Here is a 22882-nt window from a genome sequence, read left to right as displayed (position 1 = left end):
ATACTAACTGTTTTTTTTTAAATGCTGGGTTAGGGTTTAAGAAATGTTATACATACTCATAATATTCAATTATGTTGTCTAGGTAGGCAGTTCACTAGGTTTTAAATGTTATGATGCCCCAATCTGTTGGAACCACCTGTCATTTTCACAAATGTTGCAGACACTTAGGTAGGCAGCTCACTGTTAGGCTACAGGTTGCTGCACGTACCCGTGATACCCAAAATAATGTCTAGGTACGCACTTCACTAGCAACAAGTTGCTGCAAGTGCCTGTGATGCCCAGAACTGCGGAACGGCCAGAAATGCAATCTAGAGAGGCAGCAGATGAGAGTTTGAGACGCAGCCTGAACTCCTCTAGTGACTCTCAGACTCAGACTGATCCTCTGTCAGACTCCAGTCACGCAGCTCGTGCTGCGATTAGACCCATAAAGCACACACACACACACACACACACACACACACACACACACACACACACACACACACAGACGGTGTCAGAACTTCTCGCGCTGAGAGGGTTTGATATTTTGTCACTGATCCTCTCTTCAGGACTTTCTGCGGGCTGAGAGCTACTTTACGCGCACGACCGGACAGACTTCAGACACGCGTGCGCTCCGACAGACACCCAGCATCAGTTGTGAAAGTCTCAGCAGAAGCTCTCCGTTGACATACTGAAGGTGAAGCAGCAGGGATGTCATCCAGGCGTGGCTCGGGGAGGATATGGATGTCTATATAAATGACTCGTTCAGTCTGATCACAGATGAAAAGAACGTCTCTCTCCTCTCCGCTCTCTAAACATCCAAAAGTTTCCTCGTCATGGCAGAGGTGGCTGGATTTCTCGGGAGCATCGATCTGGATTTGCAGGCTTTTCCAGCATTGGGGAACGTGCCTCTGTCGGATGGTTTGAATGAGAGGTTGGGTCTGATTGAGGGCAGACTGCAGCGTGGATCGCTGACGGATTTTGGCCACCTGAAGGGCATCCTGCGCAGGAGACAGCTCTACTGCCGCACCGGCTTCCAGCTGGAGATATTCCCCAACGGGACGGTACACGGAACCAGACAGGACCACAGCAGATTCGGTGAGAACTCCATCCACCCTTTCATACGTTCCTCTATTCAGCCATCCGTCAAACAGCAGTTTGGGGCATCATAGGTGTGTTTAAAACTATACCTGGGTCTCTCTGGGAAACTGTTGCCTTGTCCAGTCCGATTTTTAGGGAGAGTCCTAAAGGATTAAAACGTTCTGTCAGACAAAAAAATTGTCTTTAAGTTTTTTTTTTTTTTATAAATTGCATTGTGCCATCTCAAGCTAAATTTAATAAACATTCATATGTGTTTGGAATGTGATGTGCCGATTGACACTTAACAAGGATGAAAGTTTACATGTAGCAAGACAAGACTTTCTACAAGATCAGGGCACTTTAATCTGTTTATTAAGGAAAAACATAATGCTGATATTTACACAGACTTATGCTTATATATATATATATATATATATATATATATATATATACACAGCTATAGTTATAAATACTATAATCTAACCCTATCTGAAAACTTTATGCATATTTACATTAAAAAAACCTGTATTTACTTTGTTTTTACAAATGAGGTTTTGAGAGATTGTCAGGTTTAGCTCACGTCTGGGTACACATGGGCAAAAGATGGTTAAGCAGGTATACACACAGACACATGTTGGCCACACACACAAATGTACACAAAATGCCAATAATATAACAATTAAACTTGGATTACACTCATAAAATTCGTCATTAAAGACATTACTTAATTAGTGACATAACTGCACCTGTTTATAATGTTTAAAAATGCTGCGCGTCCCTCCTGATTCAGTGAGCGAATGATCAGTCAATCAAATGCTGTCAGTCATTGTGAAGGAAAGGAAAACTCCACTTCATGAGAAATCTTAAAATGAACTGCTTCTTCACTATGAAGTTCAGAACAAACATTTTGAAATGTTATATTTAGCAGATCTGGCTGTCAGGAGTTTCTGTCATTTTGCATGCACAAGACAAAACTTGTACGCATAACTTGGGCAGAATTCAGCGGAGTAGATTTCAAGTGAAGCTGTAGATCTGCGGTTAGGGAGTACAAGAAGGAAAGTTTCTTTACAGTATTGATAATGCTTTGGGGGTCACACGTCCCATGTCAGAATCTACAGCCCATATACAGTGTCCCCTAAAAGTGCTTGAACAGTTAAGGCACACTTAATGTATAGGAATTACAGGATCATTACACAAGTGTAGAGCATTACATAACAAAATAACCAAGAGTCATTTATAGTAAAGAAATATAGCACAAGAAACCTTTTCGCACGAATCATTAAAGAAGATGTTTGTTAGATTTAAAATACTAAAACAAGAAATAGTGTCGAAAATTGAGATGGAAATTTGTGATTGTGAAACCACTAAAAATCACCAAAACACCAGATTAAAAAAGATTGCAAAAGGACTCAGAAATGCTATTTTAAGGAAAGCTGGAAGAGCATTGGAGAGCAGATGACACTTTGATATTTTGTTTTGGGACCACTGTATATCAATCCGCCTGTAGACGAGAGCAGCATATCTCAGTCGTACACTGGAATTGCCCTCGGCGAACTCCAGCGCAGGGTCAAGGGACGCAGGTGCTCCTCTGCGGTGGAAAACAAGCTCACAGCATGAGGCTGTTTTTCTCCGAAAACGTGTTCAAAGGACCCCGGCCGACGCAGGCACAGACACTACTAATTACAGCACTAATAAATCAGTCAAGGAGTTCTTGGTATTACAATGATAAACAAATGATAGCAGAGCCCAGACACAAGAATTTTTTGCATTGCTGTGATCCGTAATCATTGTGCAGGTGCAGCCCTCGCTTAGAAAACAGGAATAGCTCTAAATTAAAGCATGACCACTGTGGAATCCAGTGGTAATGCTTGTTTTTAGGCCGAGACAAGCTGCTTTACTGGATTGGGTGGTCCGTGGTCATGTTTCTGGCATCCTTCTGGCAAATGCGAGCCGTTTGTCGGTAATGTTGCAAGCTGGCAGTGTCTTTGATTAAACGCATATGAAATGTGCTTCTGCTTAACCCAGCTTCAGAGAGTTTTCTGTGTCGTCGTTTGGCATCCAAATCACAACACACTCGGTCCAGGTGGTGGTAAAAGGCCACAAAGGTGTAGTTTTTGCTTTAGTCTTTAATCAAGAGCGTGTGAACAGCTGGTTTGGGCTCACATCCTGAAAATTGACACGAAGGCACCGTGGATGCAGATAACTTAAACAATATTGATTTGTATAAGAAAATGTATTTCAAAAGTCAGCAAAATCAAATTCAAGCAAGAGCTTCAACAAACATTTCAGAGACTATTGACTTTTGAGTTGTGCACACGCTCTATGATCAAAGTGTTGGTAACAAGACTTTAATTTCCTGTCCTTTAGGTTATTTTTAGATTGTGCCACATTTTTTAGATGGTAGTCTGCCAAAAGCTTACTTGTGAGGTGAGAAAACTGCCATCTTTTAAATACCAAATTCTCAAAGTAGAGATGAGTTTAAACATCAGTTATTCTTGATGGAAAACAATAAAAGCAAAAACATAAACCAGTCAAATGTGATAGCATTGGTGGCCTGGCCAGGTTGGTTAGGCTGGTGTGCTTCGGTGGTTAAAGAGGGGTTTTGGATGTTTGTCAGCTCGTCAGACTGAGAGACCAGTTGGCTAACCAGCTAACCACCAGCTTTGGCCAGCAGCTACAACTTAGGCTGGTTTAAGTTGGGAAAAAGCTCTCTTACTTGAAAGACTCTCGCATATACAGCACCGTTGACGTACAGCTGTGCTGCAGTTGTAAAGGTGTCTGGTCAATGTCTGACGAGTGTTGTTGTCTGGCAGGTATTCTGGAGTTTATCAGTCTGGCCGTCGGGCTGGTGAGCATACGAGGCGTGGATGCTGGTCTTTATCTGGGGATGAATGAGAAAGGTGAACTCTATGGGTCGGTAAGTCAAACCCCTGTAGTGCTCACACACACTCCAAACAACATCCACCAACAGAAGGTTCTGCTCTATGAAGTGTTTCAATAGGAATGCAGTCAAAGCTGGAATGAGGAGCGAACGACAACCCACCCACCAGCTCATAGTCTGTTCCCCATATGATGTAGATGTACAATAATAAAAAGAAAAAAACACTTAACCAGACAAAACAAGCAGTGTTTCCACTGCTGCAAGCCCTGACCTCTGATCAGTGGGTAACAGCGAGGTCTGTAGCCCGTGTGGCTCACCTTGTTTTTTGTCTTTGTAACTTTCCACATAAGAACAAGCTCTCAGACAGAGCGTTCAATCTCAGAGAAGAAAAACTGCCTCTTCATTTCGCTCCATACTTAAAATATTTACATATTTTCCAGGAACACATGAAGCGCATAACGTATACACACCCACATATCGTGGATATACGAGCTGAGAGCTCTTGGTCTCTTGCGTGTTGCGCGAGGACCATGCTTTTCTCTGCTGGAGTGCTGATTGTAACGGAGACCAGGAGATAAAGGCATGTTGCCGGGATTTGACTGACTTTTTGCATGCTAGCATAGAGAACCATATATAGGAAAATGCGCCTGGCCTCCCCCTCTGCAGACTTTGCCATGCATGCGGGAGAAACAAGCTATCAGATTTCCAGAGACAATAAGCGGGGGCCCCAGTCAGTTTCTGTGGACCCTGAGTTAAAACAAACCTATTTAAAGCAAGAAGAGATGACTTCACATGTAATGCGATAACATCCCATTAAATCAGACTGTAAATGAATGTCAGCATGCAATCGCACTGCAAATCACCTGAAGACTCAGGCCTAGGTTTACTGCGCAGATTTAAATGCGGGTCCATTTCTGTTGCAGTATGATCAAGGAGACAGTTTGCATTAAAGGAGTAGTTCACTTCAGAATTTAAATTTCCTGATTATTTCCTCACCCCCACGTCATCCAAGATGTTCATGTCTTTCTTTCTTCAGTCGAAAAGAAATCAAGGTTTGTGAGGAAAACATTCCATGATTTTTTTTCCATATAGTGGACTTCAACGGGAACCAACGGGTTGAAGGTCCGAATTGCAGTTTCAATGCAGTGCAAGACGAGCATCTGTGGTTAAAAAGTATACCAATTTTATTAGTTTTTTAGAAAATGACCGCTAGTTTGTCTAGATTAGACTCTTATTCCTCGGCTGGGATCGTTTTGAGACTTTGAAGCTGCACTGAAACTCACATTTGGACCTTCGACCCGTTGGTTCCCGTTGAAGTCACTATATGGAGAAAAATCCTGGAATGTTTTCCTCAAAAACCTTAATTTCTTTTCGACTGAAGAAAGAAAGACATGAACATCTTGGATGACGTGGGAGTGAGTAAATTATCAGGAAATTTTCATTCTGAAGTGAACTACTCCTTTAAGACATTGGGTAAATCCCGTGCATGGAGCAGTATTTACTCCAAATTGCTTTACTTCTAAAATTAAGCAGCCATATATTCATAATTTGCATTTTTACCTTAAAAAAAACAACAACAACGTTCGTATTCTATTCACATGGCCCAACTGTTTAAACGATTTAACAGAACTTTTAAAGTTGACTTTATCTTAAAAAAAAGTTTTTTTAAATGTATTGTCTTGACACCAGGACTTGAACCTGGCCCATTGCATGACTGTTCTTTGGCAGGAAACATGATGTAGCCCCAGTGTCTTCTATTGTTCTCGGCAGTGTAGTCAGCCAGCAAATGTTCACCTGCTTAACCCGAAGTCATTGCTCATGGAGTTCTGTCAGTGGTGTAGTAGTAGCAGCCCACACAGACTCTCTCAAGCTGCCGTGTTTGTGCGAGAGAGCTTGTTGCATCATGGGGGAAGCAGACAAAAAGGTTAGCAGTTTTGAAGAATGATTTTGGGTGTAAACTGCAAAGCTTGCCCATAATGACTTTCCCTTCTCTGGTGCAGCGAGCACCTGCCGTCTGGCCTCAAGATAGTTTCCACTCCACACATTTTGCGATGGTGACAAGGGTAAACTGTGCACTGTGAGAAAGAAACAGTACCACGTCTTCACACCCTCATGCTTTCCAGCGCATCTGGAGGTCTGGAAATGGGAGGCGGATTTTAGTTCTTAAACATGTGGTCAAATGCACTTACACTGGACTCTTGAAGGACAGAGCAAAGATTTCCAGCTAGATATCACACCATAGGATGTTTTGGTTAGGATATTTATGATTGGGTCAGGACAAAAAAAACAATTTTCCATTTAATTTCACATCTTAAACCTTGTCTCTAAAAGCTTTTGTTGCTCAGGGGTGTCTAATCCTGCTCCTTGAAGAAGCCATCCTTCCTGCAGTGTTTAGCTTCAATCCTGAAGGTCTTGATTAGTAGGTTGAGGCGTGTTTAATTGGGGTTGAAGCTAAACTCTGTAGCCAGGTGACCCTTAAGGACTGGACACCACTGTTTTAGGCGAAGCTCATTTATCATGGATCTTTTCAATAATGCTACTGGAGTTGTCAAAAAGTACCTACTTCGGTACCAAGTCGGTACTGAAATTTAAAAATTGTGACGCTTTGAGCGGAATCATAAACACCTCTGATTGGCCATTGTGTTCACGCGCTCATCGGATTTGTCTGTGATTGGCTACAATGATCAGCGCTTCAAAAACATGTTGTAAATACACATCAATGACGCTCTTCACCAAGCGCTTACACCAGGTGTGCCCAACCCTGCTCCTGCCGATCGACTGTCCTGCACAGTTCATCTCCAACCCTAATCAAACACACCTGAAGCAACCAATTAAGGTATTCAGGATCTGAAGCAACCAATTAAGGTCTTCAGGATCACTTGAAAATTAAAGGCAGGTGTGTTTAATTAGGGTTGGAGATAAACTGTGCAGGACAGTCGATCGGCAGGAGCAGGGTTGGGCACCCCTGGCTTACACAGATACAGACGGGAGCATTTGAAAGCAGGCGTCTATCAGTGGACCGGTGCTCTGATAGACGCCTGCTTGTGCTTTCAAACGCTCCCGTTCCCACTTTCAAAACACTTCCGTGCGCTGATCATTGTAGCCAATCACAGACAAATCCGATGAGCGCGTGAACACAACGGCCAGTTGTGGAGGAGTTGACGATTCCGCTCAACAGCGCTCAAAGCATCACAATTTTAAAATTTAAATACTGACTTGGCAGCAAAGTCGGTACTTTTTGACAACACTAAATGCTACTGTAACTGACCATATCCAGATAATCGAAACAATGTTTTTGTCTCTTTCCGGCTGCCTTGCAGAAGAAGCTGACAGCAGAGTGTGTGTTCCGTGAGCAATTCGAGGAGAACTGGTACAACACATATGCGTCTACACTCTACAAGCACACAGACACTGGGAGATACTATTACGTGGCTCTGAACAAGGACGGCTCGCCTCGAGAAGGCGGCAGGACTAAAAAGCATCAGAAGTTGACTCACTTCCTCCCCAGACCTGTTGAAATCGAGAAGATACCCCAAGCTTACAGAGACTTGTTCCAGCACAGGTGACCAGAGCATCCATCGGAGTCGCTGTGTTGGAGAGTTGCTTGATAGGGAAAGACGGATTCTGTAGAACATTAAGAAATACAAGACCCTACTTCTCTCGCCTCACAGCTGTTTATATTTGGGTTCTGGTCCAAAATGAGGAGGCCCTCTCCAATGGTGATTGAGATAAACAGTACGTGTGTGTCCTGGATGGCTCCGTTTCCTCTTCTTAATGGTTTTTAAACCACAGAGAAGAGGGAACATTCCTGCATCAAAAGCTGGAGCCAAAAGATGTCTTGAGGAAGAGGTGTTGACTTCAGGGCCTCATCACGTGTGTCATACAATCGACCTTTCTTCAGACAGTCATTGTGTGAGCCACACTTTTTGTAAAGTGAACCACATTTTGGCCATTTTCTCACTGGAAAAAAAAAAACTATGGTCTAAAACTAAATTTATTGAGCAACTGAGCACAGGAAGTCAAACCACCTGTGACTGTAAACATAAAACTCTGGGGCGGATCTCACGTTGAAAGGTCATGACGCGGCACTTAGCAAGAAGATGGACACGGGGAGTTACCCCGACTTCCCTGTAGGACGAATGCAAAGCAAGAGCTTTTCAAATTAAATATAGCATTAAGGGCACTTAAAAAGAGAAAGACGCTTTGAAGAACAGTGACCAGCTTCTACTGAAACAATATCAATTTTGAACGGATAAATTGTGAGATTGTGGAAAAAACTATTAAGGCTTTATAATAATGGAAACAAACACCATTTTCTTCATGTAAAACATTAGAGAGGCTTACATAGATCGTTATCTTTACGTCTTCTGTCTGCTTCTTTTGAAGGTTCGGGAGAGGTCAAACCGTACAAATTTGGTAGAAACAGCAAACACAACTAACCACTTTCAAAGCAAGCGGAGAAAATGCATGCTGCTTCCTGAAGGGTTCGGTAGAGGCTTTGGTCATTTGACAAAGAGTGACTTATAATGTTCAGGTTGTCAGGAACATTACTAAAATGTAAGTGAAAGACATGTAAATATGGACAAACCTATTTATAAGATGTACAAAATATTTATTTTCAACATATAAAGTATAATTATAAATCTATATATAAATCTATTTATTTATTTCAAAGGCTCTATTTTGTAATGAACTTGAAGTTATTGGAACTGTAGATTCTACTGAAATATACAGAAGGGCTAAACCATTTGATCTGAATGACTGACAATAAAATTGTCCTGCTATTGTTTATTGTCATTGACCATATTTGCAAGGATTCTCTGTACCAATTAAAATCTGAGAAACACTGAGCTGATTGAGTTTGACTTCTATGATGGTTTAGCTTCAGTTAAGCATTAAACGAGGGCACCATTCTAGCTTGAATGGTCATTTTTGCTATTAAAGGGATAGTTCGGCCAAAAATGATATTTAACCCATGCATTACTCACCCTCAAGCCATTCGAGATGCATATGTCAATCTTGTTTCAGACGAACACATTTTCAGTTATTTTAGAAAATGTCTTAGACCCTTCAGTGGATATAATGTGAAGCAATGGGGTCCACCACCTTCAAGTCCCAAAATGTGCATACATCCTTCACAAAAGTAATCCATCCGGCTCCAGGGGGAGACATTTAAATATACATATTTAAAACGTTATAAATGAAAATATCTGACTTCCGGCAACGATCGACGCGCGTTCACGGGTGATGGAAGTCGGCGTACGAGGTATGACGTAGCGTAGGAACCGGCGTGACGTAGAACGAACGCGCCAGCGCAGCCAGAGAGCAGAGCAAAACAAATCACCCGTGAACGCGCGTCGATCGTTGCCGGAAGTCCGATATTTTCATTTATAACGTTTTAAATATGTATACTTTTACGACAAAACCGCACGGATTACCCTCAGAAGGCATTCGTTTATCCCCCTGGAGCCGGATGGATTACTTTTGTGAAGGATGTATGCACATTTTGGGACTTGAAGGTGGTGGACCCCATTGCTTCACATTATATCCACTGAAGGGTCTAAGACATTTTCTAAAATAACTGAAAATGTGTTCGTCTGAAACAAGATTGACATATGCACCTCGAACGGCTTGAGGGTGAGTAATGCATGGGTTAAATATCATTTTTGGCCGAACTATCCCTTTAAACACCACTTTTCTCACAGTTTTAAGGCACTATGAGATCACTAGCCGTATCTAGTCAACATGATACGGCATTCACAAACCATTGTACTTCTATCTATTATGTCATCCGTTTTGCAAGTAAAACTGTGTGTGGCATTTCATCAGAGGAGGAGCAAGTTATGTTTTGCTGAAAGATTACAAAGACAAACATGTCGTCAAGTAGGTAGAGTGAATTCTGATTTCATGTTGTCTTCAAAGTACAACACATTTGATACCTTCATGTCAGGGGTGTTCAGCACACTAGCGGGAGTCGATCAATGTTGCAATCTAGTACAGCGTAAATTCCAGAACATCACAGCAGCATTCACAGAATAATCCAGCTCTCCAGAGACGTGGATGTTAGCTGATGATGTAAAAAGACAGCTCTTGGCTCAGGAAACCTGTGGGAAAGTTTTCCCTAAGCAGTCTGTAGAGGCATAAATCAACGCCCTACAGAAAGCGAAACAATACAAGAGAATGTGTTGCATTGGTGGGCGTCAAACCTGTTGAAAAGTCGGCACCACAGCAATATTAATGATAACGTGCCTAGAACTGTTTGTTTTTTATTTATGATTAATCCGATGCTTTGTAAATCACAGCAACACAAAACTCCCATTGTGAATGACTCCCATGAAGATTTGGACTAGCACTGATGTTGCGCTGAATGGACTATATAGGGTTTCAGTCGACCCTTATAATCAGAAAAGAACAATTTGGATGGAACTAACAAACATTCACAACCCCACCCATCACCGATGCCTGACAACATCCTTGGCTCAGCTCCGCTCAGATGATCAATTGTTAGCCTTGCTGCCAACACGCTCTAATACTTTCAGATACGAAGCGTATGCTGCATATTCATGTGAACGGAAGGAGGTTTTAACATTGGGGAACAGCTGCCCGCATGGTGCTGCAAAGTTAGCCGAGTGGTAATCTGGGCATACCAAGGATGGGATCAACATTTCAACATCTGCAATAGTTGTAATGTTTCCCTTTTGGCAGCTTTCTGCAAGCTGTGAATGCAAGCTCCCCTCGGGAGGGAGACGTGGGCTTGAGGGGGCCAATGGAAAAGAGGGGGGAGAAAAAAAAAACCTGGCTGCTAAAGAAATGAAAATAATAGCAAGCAGTAGAAAAGACAGCAGATGAAAGACTGAAGGGGTAGATCGGGGTGTACGAGAGGCGAAGGCTTCTCAGGGTGTGAAAACAGCTGTCTAGAGAAAGCGCATCTGAAATGTGCTATTGTGCTCATTCAGTACGGTCTCATCCGTTTACTCATTCACAGAAGATATTTGACTGTCAACTGCATTGCTGCAGTCATGGGACGGGTGTGGCACGTCGAGTGCAGGGCTCCTCCTCTCAAACACACCTGCCTGTGCCTTTCTAGTAGTCCCGAACACCTCGATTAGCTTGTTCAGGTGTGTTGAATTTGGGTTGGACCTAAACTCTGCAGGACTGCAATTAAAGAGCCCTGGTTTAGCCAGTATACATCTGTCCCAAAAATAAGCTCCTTTACTTCCCTTAAAACCAATGTCTAAAATTCAAGATGGCCAATATACTGTGTGTGTGTGTATATATATATATATATATATATATATATAGTTTGTGTGTGTTCATTTTGATTATTACCACCCAAGCACCCAATTTTGCAGTCAATCAAGTGACAGCTGCAACTATACTATACACTATGGAAGGGGTAGGCAAGTTCGGTCCTAGAGAGCCGCTGTCCTGCAGAATTTAGTTCCAACCCTAATCAAACACACCTGAACAAGCTAATCAATGTCTTCAGGATTACTAAGGCTATAGGCGGGAGAGGTTTTTTTCAGTGTTGGAGCCAAACTCTGCAGGACAGCGGCTCTAGGACCGAACTTGCCTACCCCTGCACTATGGGCTGCTATACGTTAGCTGGCCGCCATATCGGGACGGTCAAATCCAGTCTGTGACACTCAAGAGCAAGTTGACTGTGCATCTGCAACCCATATACATTTACATGTAAGAATATCTATATAGATAGACATTGAGATGGTTTCCACAGCATTTAGTTTAACATTATTGTGATGATTCTGAAAATGGATATTGCATATTGAGTAATACATAAAAACCCAAACCAGCACATTTTCACCTCTGAGAGGTTATAGTTCATCAGCTCAGTGGTTTTTACAGCCATAGGCTGCACAATGTAGAGATATTTACAATGAAAATGTATTGATTTGTTAGTGTGAGTGAAGAACAGTCTCATGTTAACTGTTCCAAGATGGCGGATACGTTCGACGTGGCGGATTGCAGATGGATCTAAAAGTTTAAAATGTTTCACCAAAATAACATGTTTTCCTGTAAAAAATTATTCATGCCTTAAAATAGCTTGAATGTAACTCGACACCCTTGCTTCTTTTAGTATAAGTGACCCATAGTACATGTAAATGAGCCCCGCCTCCACTCACTCGTGTAGGCTCGTCTACAAGTCGATGTATCAGAATGGTAAAGCGTTTTATGTATCACTCTACAACGTTGGACACAACTAATGTCACACAAACTATGTACCATTCACCATCTCAGTGGACAAAGCCATAAAGTTCATAACATAATATACTCTATACATAATTCACCTGTTATATTGCTAAATGTACCCGATTTTTCATACAGTATCAACAGAAAAATACATCGGGATAACCTGGCATCTCTCGAGACTCCCCTGCTAGTTAGCTGTTAATGATATGCTAAAGCCCGCCGGCACGTTGATCTGATTGGTTACAAGGTCGTTTGTGACGTCAGAAACACCAGCGATTTCAAACCGTGTCTTTGGTTCACTGCAGTTTTAAGGATAAAATACTCAGCAATGCTGTCGACTTATGAATCTGCACATGGTTTGTCTTAAAGCATATTAAAAACACCACATAGACACATATAAACGACATTAAACGCTTGATTTTCACCACAGGGGGACTTTTCAAATATTTCAGGGTTCCCACATCATCCACACCTACACATTTTTAAGACTTTCGTTGTCGTCATGATCATTAGATCCATTTTAATAATAGCTATTGCAATTGCAGAGAATTTTTTTTCATGACAAAAAAAAATCTAGAATGATTTATATTCAACCTAAGGAACATTTAGGAAATACTAGGTTTTCACAGACCATCATTTTTGCTAATTCATTGTGCCCAACCAAGGTAGTGCAGAAATTGCCCACCGCAGCAAAAAAAAAAAAACGACAACCCACAAGCAAGACCTGAATGTAACATCCTTTTGGTCACTTTATTTAAATGTGATATTAAATACTAAGTAGCAGATCATATTAATGGCAGAAACTGTTGGTGTATATGCTAACATTTGAACATTTTCAGCAGGGAAAAAAGTTCCTCTACATTTCTGAACGACACCCTGTGGATATCAAAGGGCTTATGTTTGCCAATGAAAAACATCTAATTTAGTATCCGAAGTGGAGATGTGCCCAAGAACAGATCAATACAGCCCTAGCACTAACCTAAGGAAAGTGTTAGGCATTATCATTTCATCATCATCATCAGAACAGGTTAAACCACACAAACATGTACCCAACACCTTCCAGACGCCAACTCGGGCACAAACCCAAACCAAGCGGGGAGAGAAACAGAAAAAACAAAACAAAAAATTAAAAATAAAATAAACAACAGAAAGAGAAATTATGAACAGTACTCACAACAATATGCTAGGCAACACTACAACGAGAAGTTTGATGTTACAAAAGTCCGGAGGAATTCAGCAAGCAGTTTTAACAACACAGACATTCCATAGCATGATTAGCAACAACGATTTTAAATACCTAAAAGCAGATTAGAAAAGGGGGTTTTAAAACGTTAGAAGAGATCTAGCTGCTTGATATAAGGCCATTTGATTTGACGTTACATTTAAGGTGTCCGCTGCAGTGTCTCTGGCGCACTGGCTATCACAGTACCGATGACAATCCACTACTAGGAAGATATTAACGCTGAGAGTTTTTACGGGGTGAAATCTTGTCTATGGTTATTGAACAGAACCGCTATGGTCCCTCTTCAATCACGCCGTTTTCCTTGCAATATAATTATTCATATATGCACAGCCCTTATTTCAAGGGAAAACAAAAAAACTTGCAATGCCTAAAAGCATTTGGGGGAGAATATCTTCTTTAATCTTTAAATACGTGAGAGAAAGAAAAAAAAAGATCTTGAATAACATTAAGGCTATATACACAAAATGACAAACTGCACTGCCAAAAACCCCTTAAACAAAGTCCCAGGGTGCCCTTTTGTCATGGGCGAGGAGCTCACGTAGGTGTCCTGGCTGTGTCAGTCCAGCTGTGTGTTCAGCGAGGCCTCGTCTACAGGCCCTTGGACGGGCCCGGGTTCTTGCCCAGCTGAGAGGAGGGCAGGCCCTGGAGCGCCCCGAGCTGCTGGTACAAGCCCAGCAGGTCCATCTGGTTCATGGGGGCCGAGAGGCCGTTCTGCATGGCCAGCTGGTTGAGGAGCATCCCCTGTCTCGCCAGGGCCATCTGCTGCTCCTGCACCTTACGGTTGGCCACCACCTTCTGCACGTACATCATCAGCTGGAGGGAGACCGGGACTGGATGTTACTCATTTGTTAAGCAAGTCATGCTATGCAGAGAGCGATACATAAAACAAAGCTCTTGATAACGTCAGACACATAACTGTAATTAATATGATTAGGTTTAGGCTTGACTACGTTACCAAACAGCTAATAAAGTGTTGCTAATAGCCGCTTTCCGACCAAGTAGTTACAGGAACTTAGTTATAGGAACTGTCCACTTCTAAACAGTTCTAAGAACTACTCTCCCCCAAATTCGGTTTTGCTGTTTGCGTTCGCACTGGCCAAGTGGCCATAGGAACTGGTAGGAGGGGTAAGGGAGTGACGCAAGCACGGCGGCGGCGCCACATACAACAACAACAAACCAGCGTGGAGGAGGCTATCGGAATGTTCCTGTTCTGCCTTGCCGGGACCTTAATAACGGAGTACGAACTGCGGCGTTTAAAGATCTTGAGTTCTGTACAGAGAAACACAGAAGACGAAGGCTCCAGCGTAATATGATCTTAAGTAATATGATGGAAGAAGATAGAAGAGCAGAGCGCAGGAGGCAAACAAAACGACGGGTAAGTTTAGCAAGCATTAGCAATTAGCTGGTTGAATGCGTTATGTTTGTCTTAAGTTATGAGTTAGCATAGCCTACATAGGCGAATTGCAACTTGCAACAGACAGTGAAGAAAATGTGTTGACAGTGGGCGTGACTTAGTGGGCGTGACTTATAAGTTGAACCAATCAACGTAGACCTAAGGAAAGGGAACTAAAAAAGTCCTCGCTCTAGACTAGGTACTGAAAGAGTTATAGGAACTACGGTCTGAGGAACTAAAAAATCCCCAACTTAGTCCGGTCGGAACACGCGAAAAAAAAGGTTATAGGAACGTTAGGTTCTAGGAACTGCAAAAGTCCCTCCGGTCGGAAAGCGGCTAATGTCACACAAATCATGTTCCTGTTCGCCATCTCAGCATTATTAGAAACACTTTGAACATCATAGAAAGTCAGTGGAAAAAGGCATATGGTTCATCATAACATCATATTATCAAAACTGGGGCTTTTCTTCTGAGCTGAACGAACGATGACTATGCTACTACATTACCCGTCCACAAACAAACCACGCGTTCTTTGGTTACATTTGCAGAGCTTGACATTAACACTTGTCCGGGACGAATGGATTTTTTTGGAAAGGGGGCAAGTGAAATAATTATAATTTCGGACAAGCCTGATTAAAACATCAATAACAAAAAAATAACGTGTTTCTATCAAACCAAGAGAATGACTGTTTTTTATTACATATGGTGTAAGTGGCGATTGGTGGTGGATAATAGTGTATAATGATGGTAACAAGGTTGCGCTGTTGAGGCTCACGCAGCCTCTCGAGGAGAAATGGAAACAACACTCACAGAAACTGTTAACATACTGCGGAAAATATTCTTTTTTTATAGTTAACATATATAATACAGTTAAGAAACATCAAACGACCAAGAGTGCCGTTTTCCAGAATACCATCACGATTGAAAATGTGACTGATTTCATACAACGGTTCAATAAACTAGTAAATATTAAGTCACAACTGCCTCATTCTGCCATTTGAACGAATCGTTTGAATTAATGACGGTCACCTGCCGCCACCTACTTGCGGTTTAGTTTCATGTTTAAAAGTACCATTATTTCCAACATTTCTTATTTGTATATTTAAAAAAATATTTAAAACAATCTCTTAACATTATTTAATGCAGTTGTAATTTTTTCAGAGTAAGTGATTTAATTTCATTGGTAACAGCCTTATAGTGTCTTATTATTCTAATTAAATTTATTGATCAATTTTAAGAATTTGAAATTAAAGATGAAGCATTCATTTTAATAAGGTTAAAAAAAAGCCCTTTATAAAAGGTAAAAAAAAAGGGTAAATGGGTACCCTCAGGGTAAACATAATAAATATAATTCAGGACTTGCTTGAAATATAATGGGACTCTTATTTTGAAAGGCCTACAATTTACTACTGCCAGCTGCTCATTCAAAGCAATGAGGGAGAGCAAATACAACCATTTAGGATATATTACAACACTATAATTTAGGCCCTTGTCCCAAATGGCACACTTCATGTGCCCTTGCACATCTAAGACTCTTCATAGCCTTAAATTAGATCAAACATTGAGATTTTTTTCTGAATTTTTCTCTGATTTTAAGACTGAGACTTTTTAAGGATTCGTAGGGACCCTAAATTAATTCACACCTCATATTTAACTATTTTTGACGAATGGAGAAAACAAGTTGCCTCTGTGCAATGTGAAATAGGCTGGGAAAGTGGTACACAGGGTGTCCCAGTAGTAAAAGTGCCATTTCATTCTATTTAGGTTCAAACGTTCATGTCACTTAAACACAAGAAGAGCAGATGATGTCACGGAAACATTGAGAAGAGAGCAAACGTACAGTTTGTTGCTTGCCGAGGACATCACGGTAAATAGCCTCCCTGTGTTTGACTTCCAGCTCGTAGCCGGCCTGCCTCCCAAGAGCCATGGACTGGACCTGGGCCTCCGGTAAACTCGGATTCTCCTTCCACTGCCAAAAACAACACACCTGTTACATCCTGTAGACCTCAACAAACAAACACTTACACAATCACACACACAAACACATTTAGCAGTGAGAACTCAGAACTCAGTCCAACACAAGCTTAATAATACTGATGACACAGCAACCCACAGAGTCAAGAGCCTCAAAAAAGTGTAGGTTTTGCCCCTACAAGACTTGCACCAAGTTGTGGCTCCTTGTAATGCAGTTGCTAAGGTGTTCTAAGTGGTTGCAAGGTACAAAGAGTCCATCCACAAGTCTCTATAATAATCTGGTCTCCAAATATGACTTGAGTTCATCCTTCAATGTAAGTCTATGGACTGATATGTTTTATCATATCAGAGTTTTTTTTTTTTTAACCACAAAGTGGTTCTTGCCTCGGCAAACACCAACTGCCAAGAAAATGTAAGTCGGTTTGGATATGTTTACAAATGTTAACATAAATTTTCACTATTGTCAGGGAAAGTGTGATATGCATCCGTCTCAATGGCCTACAGAAGCAAACCTGGACCTGCACTGTTAAGGCCCCGATATACCTTATGCGGAGTGATGTCATTTCGAACAAAATCCGGCCAAAACCAAGTTCGTTTCTGGAGTTTGAAACAGCTTGCCAAAGTGAACTTTCTAGAAACTTTTGTGGCGATTACATAATAAGTAGGTGTGGCTCTGACATAGAAAGACGTTGCGGTTTATTTCTTCTGTTCATTCTGTCGAGGTCAGACGCGAGTAAAAACATGAACACATTGGTGAGCCGCTTCATAGTAGAAATTGAAGTTGCACTTCAAGCTGAGAGACACTAGCTGCGTTTACATGGTTCAATCGGAATGAAATCAATCCGATTGATGAATACGAACATGGTGTTTACATGAACGATAAATAAAGTAATCGGGTTGATGTGCGCGTTTATATGTCACAAGATTCAAATCGGAATAGATTTTTTGACATGCGCACACTGCACGAATATGCCGCTGTTCGCGCATAACTATTCTCCTCTATTGGTTCTTTATTTGTTTTAATAAAGAACCAATAGAGGAGACGGATAAATATTAAGTCTGCTGTGCTGCTTATATTGATCACGCAGTAAAACCCCGCGCCCAAAACCAGTCGTCCATGGATGATAATCTGAAACAAGCACTGGTGGGACGTTGTCCTGCTTCACTTCACAGACGCTGAGTAAAACGAGAATTTTTTAATAACGGAACACTCATTTATATTCACTTTATTCAACAGGAAGAACAGCTCGTTCCGTGCGTCATACGTAATTACGCTATTTCAGCGTCAGTGCACTTGCGCAGTCCTTTTAGTTTCGGTTTTCAATCCGATCAAGTGTTTACATGTTCTCTCGATCAGATTACAAAAGGAATAAACCACCCCTTTCAATCCGATCGAAATCTCAATCGGATCGAGCTCAATCGGATCGTGAAGGTGTTTACATGAAGGGTTTTTAGTCCGATTGAGCCGTCAATCCGATAATAATTGTCCATGTAAACGCAGCTAGTGACACTTTTTTAAATGTTTAATTCTGTAAGGCTGCTTGCTTTAAAGCAATCTTTTGTATAAAGTGCCGAATTACAAAAATATCCACGTCGCTATGATCAGATGCTTTCTTACTGCTGTGATTTTTCTTGCGTTTTTATTTTGTTATTGAGAGGAAAGCGGCGAGCGCATATTTACATCTAAACATGTTCGCTAAGGATATAGTCAAGTCAAGTCATCCTCATTTATATAGCGCTTTTAATGATGTAGATTGTTTCAAAGCAGCTTTACAGAGATAAACTTAATATAATTTAAGGTAACGGAGATCGGTTTGGTTTTATGGCGGTTCTTGAATAAATATTATTTTCCAGCTAAAGTTAGTTTTGATTGATTCACTTCCGGGGAAATGATCATTAGTTATTAAATTAGGGGCCGCTAAGACGACACCGTTCTCTCTAAACAGACTTTAAACTGAACCTGTGATAAACGCTGACGGCGTTCACATGCGCATTAAGAGTTGATTCTATAGTTATGTGCGTTTGAATATATGTGCGCAGGTGTGTAATTCCCTACAAACCATACCTAAACAAACTACTCGTCTTACCTATAAATTTTGATACGGAATTTAATTTAATTTGATCACTTCGGGGTTGGTACACGAAACGAAATTTCCACAATGCTTTATCTGTAGAGTGGAATAGGGTATATACAAACTCCTCTTTACCCCTCAGAGAGGAACGAAAATAACTTTGCCGTGAGTATATCGGAGCCTTTATGTGCAGCCTTTCGGATGAAGTGCCTGAACGCAGCGACTCGCCCTCCTCCCGTCACTCACCACCTGCGCGATGATGTCCTCCAGTGGTTCCCGAGGCACTGACTTCAGAGCGCTAGTGGCCTCCAACACTTTCTGCCTGCCCTGGTTAATCAAATCCTTGAGCAGAGAGGGAAAGAATCAAGTGTGAGAAGAAACAAAGAACACACTAGGCAAGATTAAAACAAACGCTGAATTTGATATTTTCACAGAGATAACTAGCATACATAAATAGCAGCTGGCAGAGCGCGACGCCAAATGTCGCTGCCTGAGGACGCATGTCACAATTAGCTGCCGGCTGAAGGAATGTGAAACGTGCATGTGGGGCTCATTACTTACCTCCAACTGTTGGTTGCTCATGGAGGCCAAGGCGGCCACGTTGAAGGGGAAGTAGGAGTTTGATGCTCCCACGCCCATTTGAGCATAGGCCTGCTGGTTGAAACGCATGGACAGACCCTGAAACAACAGCAGAGCGGGTCCATCAGTCCAACAGAACCAGACAAACTTAATTCAGGGTTCGTACAGATACTGAAAAATTTAATTCCAGGACTTTCAAGCACTACTTTGTTTGGTTTTCAAGGAATATACAATCAGAGATCTCACTTAATACCTTTATTTTCTTTTAAAAAAAAGAAAAAAAAAGAAAAGGTAGACCGATAAATAAAAATATACTAATAAAACAAAATGGTACAAATAAAGTGCAGCATATGCAAAGTATGCAATGACTGTGGCAACACTAACTATTGAAAGGATACTATGACAAAGATACCGCTTTCCTTATTTCAAACTGATTTTTTTTCCATGAATAATGATCAACCGGATGAATGAAAGCTGTATCATATACTTGAATATTTATATGAGCAATATCACATTCGTAGTCATGCGAAATGTCTTTATATCTTTATCAGACAGGCTGCAACATTAATTTTGAATGAAAATATTGTTTCATAGAAAAAATTAAACACTAATTTCATATATAGTCCTTCAATAATTCAAGCACCTCTATATATATATATATATATATATATTTTTTTTTTAAAGGGTTTTCCAGGACTTAAATTTAAAAAAGTCAAATGCAAGTACTTCAAGCACTTTCAGCACCTTGTACTTGTACCTCATCTGTTAATTTAATGAGATGAGGTCACACAGAACTATCCCAATTATAAACGATCTTCAAATCGGGTTCGGCCTGACAGATACGTCAGCAGTCCATCACACTGTTGTAGGGTAATCAAAGCGTCACAATTTTTTTTTTTTAGAATGGTGTTTTCCACTTGATTTGCGACTTTAGACATGATTTGGATCTGGCGAAGACGCACGGCGAACTATTATTCATAGCCAATAAATCACTGGAGGATCCAAAAAATCCTGATGTGCACCCATGTGAACCTCTGTTAGGGTCCTGCCCAAGCTGTGTTTGTCTTACGGCTCTAAACACAGCGTTCCCCTCGCTAAGGTCAGCAGGATGGCTGTGTTTGTGTGTAAATGAACTACCGAGGCAGATGCGGCCGATCCCGCTCTCTAATTGGGTCTTCGGTGCGCGCAGCTCGTAAACACACTCCACGGCTGAGTGTCCGGTGTTCAGACCTGGCACAGGCAGGTGTTCGGCAGAGAGGATCACAGCTGCACCACAGACACTCACACATCTAAACTGACGCTCTTTTAATCTGCTTTCAAAATGTGACGCTCACCGAATGGCTGTTTTCAACTAAATCATGAGCAGAACTCGATAGGGTTCTCTAATCACTGCAAGTGACTGCTTAAAATCCACCTTAACGGCTCTGACATTGGTAATGATTTTCAGCAACCAAATTAGACAAAACTCGTCAATCTCAAAATACACAAATGACTGTAGTGTAGCGGGATGATCAAAAGCAGGTGAATTCTTTTGCCAAGTGATTCACTGATGAAATTACTCGGATTCAAGCATATTTAAAACATCTTGCCAAAAAATAACATGAAATTTAGGAGACGGATCACATGTAGAGCTGAATGTGCGTGTCAATATGGTATGAATTACACACACACAAATCAAAACTCATGTCTGCACTCTCAATGCTCAGTGTAACAGCTGAGAGCCACAGGTATAACAGCTCCTGTGTTGGGCACTAAAATTACAGTGATATTTTCCATGTATGCGGTTTCCATGTGGTCTTTTTATTGCAATACTTGGGATGTGCATTTTGGTCATTTTTACTGCTTAAATACTCATGAAAAGGAGCAGATTCAGTCTGTGGTTTTTTAACTGTAGGTCTATGTGCATTTATGTCAATGTTTGCGATTACATCGCATCTCATCTTCTTTCAGCAGAACTTGAAAAAAGAAGCTTTTTTTCTAGTTTGAAGTAGTTTTTGAAGATCTTTGAAGTAGCGTTTCCAGAGGGAAATCAGTCTAGATGTTGTTCTGATTTTGAAAAGGAAACATTACAGTAAATCAGAAATGAGGAGAAGGCACTTGTGATATAATTCAACTAGAGTCAGAGTCCCACATGGCTACAAGTCATTTCTCTCCCAGTAATGAGCGGCTGACCTGAGTCTCTGAACTGGGGACAACGACTCCGATTGTTTGAATCCCAGAAAGGATTCCAGGACTGGCTATAAAAGGACACAGACTCTCAGCCATCAGACAAGCAGGTTTCACTATGTTTATGTAAGGGTTATGATTATGATTTGACCCTCTGAACAACTAGACACTTCAGGAAAGCTGTGCTTCAATGGGTTCAGGAAGAACTGTTACCACTCTTGCAAGCAACAAGGCTTTTTGGTAGCTCTCAATGCCTTTATGTAGCTATAAAAATAGCTTTATTTTTACAAGGAGCAATACTTTTGAAAACTTTTATGTAAGCACTAGGGCTGTCAAATGATTAATCGTGATTAATCACATCCAAAATAAAAGTTTTTTTTTTTACATAATATATGTGGGTGCATTGTGTATAATTATTTTATATATATATAAATACACACACATGCTTGTATATATTTAAGAAATATTTTCATGTATATACTGTATATAGATTTATATATAATTTATATTATATATAAATATGAATATTTTATATATTATATTTTTTTCTTAAATATACATGCATGTGTGTGTATTTATATATATATATACAAAATAATTTTACACAGTGCACCCACATATATTATGTAAAAAAACTTTTATTTTGGATGTGATTAATCGTGATTAATAATTTGACAGCCCTAGTAAGCACATATGTAAACAGTTAGACCTCTCTCATGGTAATGTGTCCATTACTAAAATGGGCATTTTTTTGTTAATTTCCTATGATGATATAACTTTTAATTTTAATAAATTATTATTTGAGAGTTGCAGTCCATAACTAGAGAAATAATACCTCACCAAAAATTCTTAAACTGCTATCAGTAATGGACAGATACAGATAGACGAGTAAAAAAACAACAACTTAGTAACATGCCTAAAATCTAACACATTTGCTGACTGATCTGCAGGTATTAGATGATATCTTTTATCGTTACATTTATATAACAGTAAAGGGTTTGTGTGGCTACACACCGTCTTCTCGGCCTCGTATTCGGTCCACGCTGCCTTGCGATCTTCCTCACTCAGTGCCTCTTCCTCCTTGTGGTCCAGCAAAGAGTCATGCTCGTGGTAGCCGACGATCTGATCTTTGTAACTGTGAAGCAGTTCTGCAAGGACAGGATCCTGGGACAGGAGAAAGAGATGGGTCAACATCCTACATCAATACACACACACACAGATAATAATTTACCACGATTATTGATATAAACATACAATTAGTGGGTTAAACGTCTTGGCTAGTATTCACGTAAACACAGTCGGTTATG

General features: G+C 40.8%; 2 protein-coding genes across 3 annotated transcripts in view; one reads left to right on the top strand and one right to left on the bottom strand.

The window, feature by feature from the left end:
- The first annotated feature begins 491 nt into the window (after positions 1-491).
- On the top strand, positions 492-7537 carry fgf16 (fibroblast growth factor 16). The gene is made up of 3 exons (XM_056242011.1): positions 492-1077; positions 3873-3976; positions 7261-7537. The coding sequence occupies exons 1-3, from the start codon at positions 816-818 to the stop codon at positions 7504-7506; spliced, it is 612 nt and encodes a 203-aa protein (XP_056097986.1). The 5' UTR covers positions 492-815; the 3' UTR covers positions 7507-7537.
- Positions 7538-12873: 5336 nt separating this feature from the next.
- atrx (ATRX chromatin remodeler) overlaps positions 12874-22882 on the bottom strand; it is a 63574-nt gene continuing 53565 nt past the window's right edge. For both annotated transcript variants that reach the window (XM_056242012.1, XM_056242013.1), the window contains exons 31-35: positions 22590-22739; positions 19392-19508; positions 19077-19172; positions 16625-16753; positions 12874-14204 (exon numbers count right to left, since the gene is read on the bottom strand). In XM_056242012.1, coding sequence (XP_056097987.1) covers positions 13980-14204; positions 16625-16753; positions 19077-19172; positions 19392-19508; positions 22590-22739 — 717 coding nt within the window. In that variant the 3' untranslated portion in view covers positions 12874-13979. The remainder of the gene's footprint in view (positions 14205-16624; positions 16754-19076; positions 19173-19391; positions 19509-22589; positions 22740-22882) is intronic.

This window comes from Rhinichthys klamathensis, unplaced genomic scaffold (genome assembly GCF_029890125.1).
Source record: "Rhinichthys klamathensis goyatoka isolate OS25496 unplaced genomic scaffold, OSU_Roscu_1.1 h1tg000687l_1, whole genome shotgun sequence".
Taxonomy (NCBI): domain Eukaryota; kingdom Metazoa; phylum Chordata; class Actinopteri; order Cypriniformes; family Leuciscidae; genus Rhinichthys; species Rhinichthys klamathensis.
Note: the sequence above shows the minus strand (reverse complement) of the source record. Positions and strands in the feature narration are given on the sequence as shown.

Excerpts from the sequence above, each read along its gene's own strand:
- fgf16 (XM_056242011.1), top strand. The coding sequence starts at position 816 with ATGGCAGAGGTGGCTGGATTTCTCGGGAGCATCGATCTGGATTTGCAG. Across the intron at positions 1,078-3,872 it reads ACAGGACCACAGCAGATTCG|GTATTCTGGAGTTTATCAGT; the intron begins GTGAGAACTCCA and ends GTTGTCTGGCAG. Across the intron at positions 3,977-7,260 it reads AAGGTGAACTCTATGGGTCG|AAGAAGCTGACAGCAGAGTG; the intron begins GTAAGTCAAACC and ends GCTGCCTTGCAG.